Genomic DNA, 6,000 nt, shown 5'->3' on the forward strand with positions numbered 1-6,000 from the left:
CTGGATCTCTCGCACCGCTGGAGCAGTGGCCCCCGGGTGATTCTGTGCCGCTCAGCTGTGAGGGCCCGGGATAATGAGCGGGTTTCAAACGGGCTCCTATGGATAAGCCGGCCTAGGTAGGAAAGGGGGCGGCCCCGACGGGGTCCGAGACCACCGTGCCAAACGTCACGGACCCCGGTCCGTCTTTGCCGTGGAGCAGGGAGGACCACGTCACACCTGAACCAGCAACATTACATCTGGTCCCAGGGGTCACGGAGTCGGATAAATCACTCCCTCTAAGAAATGAATACAGCTGGATTTGAATCCCTGCACAGGATTTCAACCTGCTATACATGCTTTTATGTGACGGTGTGGGATGCGTGTGAGCTCTTAGAAGTAAGTGGATAATGTGGGTTTGGTGCATCGGCGGCAGCAGGAGTCGAACGCCACCGCGCTCGCAGGTGTTTCCCCTTCAAACCACAGCGACCTTGAGGGAGTCGGACCTGCTGGCAGGACCCTGAACGCTGCACATTTGGGCTCCGCCTGTGGAAAACAATAGCATCACCGCCGTGCTGTATATGTGGCGTTTATTACACCCGTCATGCTTTACTGAATACCATTTTGTGTTTTTTTTCTCCACCTGGGGAACGTCTGGCTGCCTTTTCCTGGTCTGAGATCCAAATGCAGCTTCACTCCAGTAGAAAATCTAATGTTTGTTTTGCTGCTGATAAAAAAAGCTGCTTAAGGTTGAAAGTAAAGATGTGAACAGTGCAGAGTTCGGCTCACAATGAACTCCTTTCACTGTTTAGATTGCATCTAACTACGTCGGGGAAAAGGGAGATGTATGTAGTTTTAATGTTTTAAAGGCCATTCAAAGAGGTTTATTCAGTCGTCTATTCCATTTCCTGGCTTTACTATTATTGTTGTGATTTTTTCTTCTTTTTAAACTTGCAGGCTGAGAGTTATTGTCCTTATCTGCGGTTGTTGGGGCTCCCAGCTCGTTAAAGGGCCCCAAGGCATCGCCATTTCAAATGATTACCCGTTATTTAAGCGGACAAGCGTTTTATATGGCCGAGTTTGAAACTGGCTCGAATTTCCTCCACCGTTAATGAAGCAGTATTTTTATGGTCCTTTCTTTTCTTTTTTCAAGGCTGTTTTCTTTCCATAACAAGAGGAGGGGGGTTGGAGAAAAAAAAGAAACGGGGACTTTCTCTCACCCAGCAGTAAAAAACAACAACACTGTGTGTTGTGTGTTTCAGCCACATGAGAACCTGAACAAGCCCAACGTTTCAGTCTCGTCCAAATCTGCGTTTGTTGGATGTTGGATGAAAATTCAGCAGAAAACTTGAATGAATAAATTGGATTTGCTTCAGTCAGCTGGTGCTCTTATTAGAGATTAAAATCTAAAGATGGAATCAAAAAAATAAATTAAAAATAAACCATATTTCGTTCAAAAATATGTGTTTTAATAAATAAGCAAAAAAAAAATTTACATTGGACGGAGTTTGGAGACTTGCTAACAAAAGTCGGTGAAACAAATCCATGCAGCAAATGACTCTAAATTGCATTGGTCCCTTTACACACTAATAGGCGTACTTACACAGGTATGTACAAAATGCATTCATCTCTATATATTTATACTTTGGTTTAAAGTCTTTGAGAAACAAAATATATATATCCTTCTTTTAAAAAAACGTAAAAAAACAACGATTAAAGGATGGCTTTTGTTGAAATCGAGGCCGAGTTATAACATCTATGGCCTTTTACACATTGCAGGTCTGTCTTTTTGCCCCCCCCCCCCCCCCCCCCCCCCCTCTCTGCCACAAACAGCTCCAGCCAGTCAGAAGCAGTGTGATGAATCTGCATCCACACACACTCCCCAAAGAGTTTGTAGTTGTGGGTCACATTACGTCTCTCCGCCGTGCCTTCTGAGGTCGATGGGTTCTTCAATAATCCCTTTGCTCTTCATGCTTTGTAGAAGTAAACAGTCTGCGGTGGAGAGACAAATAAAACACACGTTAAAACAAAGAAAATCAGGGCTAATTGGATGCACGCTTATTGATTTTTATTTTTTTGTTTTTCCAGATATATATCTGATGTTTAATGCTGTTCCACGGCTCTCCGAGCACGGTGGAAGTCATTAATGAATCGATGATTAGCCACCGAGCTGAGTAAAACCATATGGTGAAGTAAAAAAGCAGGGAGTGTTTCTGGGTTTCAACGTCGTCCTGCAGCTGCAGGGAAATCCACGAGCTCTTACTTTGAAACACCTGAGTAAATGTGGTTTAGTGGAGAGTCCTGCAGCAACAGCAGGTAACTCCTCAGAGCAACACTAAGCAGAGTCAGAGACAGGGGCTGCATCAGTGAGGGCTGCCTTTTCCCTGTGTGCATTCTTGGTATTTATTATTTCCCCTATGCAACAAAATGAGTAACATTTCATTGATGTGTGCCACATTTAAAGTTATTTTCTTCTGCGTTCCACAGGGTTCAATTAAACTCTAGCCTTCAAATTGACTTTGCCTAAACAAATCACTGCAGTGAAGCTGGTTGCCCCCCCCTCACACACACACACACACACACACACACACACCAGGGTCGGTTTACAAGACAACAAAGCCTCCTGCTGATGGGCGGTCTGCTAACTACACGTCAGGCCCAGGAGAACCAAACAAACCCGGCTCCTCTATTATTTCAACCCCACGAGTCAAACCCTTCAATTACACCGCCGTGCTTTTATTTTGTAAAGCATCATTACTGGTATTTCTTATAAAAAAGCTCAAACAGACTTGAAAAAGACAAACAGGGTGTTTTTATTATCGCTTGGTCGTGATGTCATCATTTAGAGCTCCTGTTATCAAATTGCGCGTTTAGTTCCCTAAAATCTCTTTAAAAATTTAAAAATGAAATGAAATAACGTGACCAAATCCCGAGTGCTTCCTAATGCGGGCCTCTTTGTTTTTATGGTCTGAACTTTCATGTCCAGCCGAGCTGCCCATTCCTGCGGTCTCCACACAGGAAAGCCTCTATTATTGTGGCACTACAGCTGCGCTTTATGCGGCCCAGTGCCTTTTCTTTTTACCCCACACATTATGAAATGATGTTAAAGAGGGCTGAATAAAAAACTCACAACAGGCTGATTTAACGCGTTTCTGGCATTCAAGACCCCACAGTATTATTTATTGTTCTATTAATCCGCCTACTTCCTGCGTCTAATCCTTTAGAATAAACGTCCCTTTTTATCCGCAGACCGGAAGCTTTCATATGTTTTGACAGGTAATCCAACCCGGATGCTACAGACGCGGAAAGATGCTGCGGCCTCGGTGTGAAGTCTGTCACCCCCATGCGCGTGTGGGTTTAAATTTACGCACGAGCGTTTTTATCCTTTTAACCTCCTGGAAAAAATAAATCATTCCCAGTAATAACTTATGAATGTAGATCACCCTGTTCGTTAAATATATATTTAGTTAATATTCTTATTAATTCCCCTTGTTGCACAATAATTCATCAGATACTTAATAAGAAATGAGGTTTCGGTGTGTGGTACCCACCGCTTTGGCGTTGTGAGTGAAGGTCTCCCCCTCGGTGCTAGTGGGATGCTGACATCGACCAGGCGCCCTCCATCCTCCACACGGAGAACGCGTAACTCAGTCTTTCGTGCGCGACGTAGCTGCAGCTGGACATCTTGTTGTCCATCTCGTCGCTCTGCAGCACCTGACAGAGGAAGTCGATGTACCGGGAGGCGAGCTTCAGCGTCTGGATCTTGCTCAGTTTGTCCGACGGCAGCGTGGGGATGATTTTGCGCAAAGACGAGAAGGCCTCGTTCAGGGACTGGGTCCGCTGCCTCTCCCGGACGTTGGCGAGGACCCGCTGGTTCTGCAGCTCCTCGTACGACTGGTTGCTGATGGGACTCTGCTTTTTGACCCGCTTGACGGCGCCGGGGCTGCCGCTGCTGCCGCCGCTGCTGTCCTCGCTGGACTTCTTACTCGGTCTCCTCTTGGTCGGGAAGCGCTTCTGCTGCTGTGTGTCCAGCTCCTCCTCGCTGGTCACCAGACTATCCACAGGGGAGACCGGAGAGCTGGAGCCCTCTTCCATTTCTTTCTTGAAGAAATGCAGGGATAGAGCAGAAAACACGTCGTCCACCTTTGCAGCCGTGGTTACCAAAAAGCAATGAAAAACATGTGTAGATATCCGTGAAAGATGAGGAGGGATGCGTCGCGCTCTTGCGCCCCTTGCTTTTGGGAGAAACTTTCAAACTCGGAGGTTGGCACGCTTCTCCTCACGCAGGACGTTTTTTCCCTTCAATTTTTTTGGAAACTTTATCCCGGTTTCAGATGCTAAATAGTTTTGAGAGTGGAAGGGGAGGGCTTTGGAGCGCGGAGGGGGAGCTAGTGCGCGTCTCGGCCCGCTAATAAGCAGGAGGGACCAGTCCTGGTTTCATGTGTCTGCTGGGGTCCAGACTGAGACCGAGACGCTGATTTACGGTCAGATTTCTCAGGCAGTCTTTTTTTTTTATCATCAAACGGGCTTTATTTAAATTATAGAAACCAAATTCATCATCTTATTAATTATGGGTTAAATTATTACACATTATTTATTTATTTTTTTTACATATTATTATTGTATTAATCTTGAATCATTTGGTGATCATATTATATGAGAAGTATTTTTTTGTAATTTTATTTCCTCAAAACAAATCCTCCCATAAAAAAGAAGAGTAAAAGCTGAGTTTGGACCTCAGCTGTGTGACAAAGTCCAGCCGCTCTCTGCGGGGCCTTTTATACCTCCATGTGCAGCCAATAGGCCCTCTATGTCTCCCCTCTCCCGGTGCGGAGCATGCGCTCTGCGCCTTTACGCACAGATTCCATCGGAGTTGTGAAAATCAATCCGCTTGGTGCGTAATCGAATCAAAGCGCGCGCGCGCTCACAGTTCCTATAATGTGGAAGTCAAACAGGAAGCAGGCTTAAACTAACCGAGGAGCTCTCCGGTTCCTGCTGGACGCCTCTCCAGCGGACGGGTCCCTCCGTGCGCTTCGTCAGCGAGTCCACCTCTTCATCTGTCATGTCGTGTTTTCTCCCCACGCGGAGCCGCGCGCGCGCGCAGGTGGCTCACGTTACGCAGCTGAATTCATCCGCTGCCAAAACGTTTGTCCAAATCAGCTGAACTCCAGAGGTTCCTGCGGTTCTATATTGTGTCTTTGGCTACAGCCTGTTCCTTTATTTTTCTTGTAAAAACACATCACCTCTCTTGATTTCAATGTTTCTTGAATCAAATATGTAATAGTTTCTTTATGAATATTAATACATGCTTGTTTTAAAGGACATATTTCATCTTTTTGTTGTACAGTAGCCTATTCACACAAAACATAACTCTGATGTTCCTGATGGAGGAAACAAGGCCTCGACTGTTTAATGTGACTCACATTGAACTGAATAATTGCCTCTAATTAGGAAGCAATTTAGTTAATTCACACTCCAGCGTCTACACTTGAGTTCACCGGGAGTATCTGAATATAATCAAACTGCAGGATCTGGACTGTGCACCGTGTTGTGTGCTGGTCCCGGTCCGGGGAGACTGGTCTCTGTAAATGGGGCAGAACCTGAACGCTGCACAACATTGTTTATAGCCATGAGTGCTCGCTTGGTATTGGGACATTTTCCCCCTTGAAAGCTCCCCCTTGGCCTACAGGAAACCCTGGTCTGCTTTGTGTTTTCGGGTTCCCCCTGGTAATGGCGACTGTCACACTACTTTTCCCCGGTGCCAGAGCTCTTACAGTAATTCAGACCCTGGCATGCCTCATGCAGGTCCAAGTGTGCTCCCATTTCCACTGATCTACCTCCTTTTATAATGTTTCACACGTGCAACATAATGAAAGTCAAATAAGTGCGTCGCATTGCATGAAAGGAGGAACATGCACAGGAGCACACACACACACACACAGTCACACACACACACACTTTCCCTCGGTATGCCCTCTGACCTCCTGCTCCCCGGCTCAGCTGCAGGAGGCCTCCGGGCCCGGG

At 46.2% G+C, this 6,000-nt stretch overlaps 1 protein-coding gene across 1 annotated transcript; it reads right to left on the minus strand.

The window, feature by feature from the left end:
* Nucleotides 1–1,423: 1,423 nt before the first annotated feature.
* On the minus strand, nucleotides 1,424–4,297 carry twist2. Its single transcript, XM_084022679.1, has 2 exons — nucleotides 3,528–4,297; nucleotides 1,424–1,968 (listed from the first exon to the last, which is right to left on the minus strand). Exon 1 carries the CDS (start codon nucleotides 4,069–4,071, stop codon nucleotides 3,565–3,567), a length of 507 nt encoding a protein of 168 aa, XP_083878805.1. The 5' UTR covers nucleotides 4,072–4,297; the 3' UTR covers nucleotides 1,424–1,968; nucleotides 3,528–3,564.
* Nucleotides 4,298–6,000: the final 1,703 nt, after the last annotated feature.

The sequence above is a fragment of the Eutrigla gurnardus genome, assembly GCF_963514095.1.
Source record: "Eutrigla gurnardus genome assembly, chromosome: 12".
Taxonomy (NCBI): domain Eukaryota; kingdom Metazoa; phylum Chordata; class Actinopteri; order Perciformes; family Triglidae; genus Eutrigla; species Eutrigla gurnardus.

Bases quoted from the DNA above. Each gene is read 5' to 3' on its own strand.
- twist2 (XM_084022679.1), bottom strand. From the start codon at position 4,071: ATGGAAGAGGGCTCCAGCTCTCCGGTCTCCCCTGTGGATAGTCTGGTG.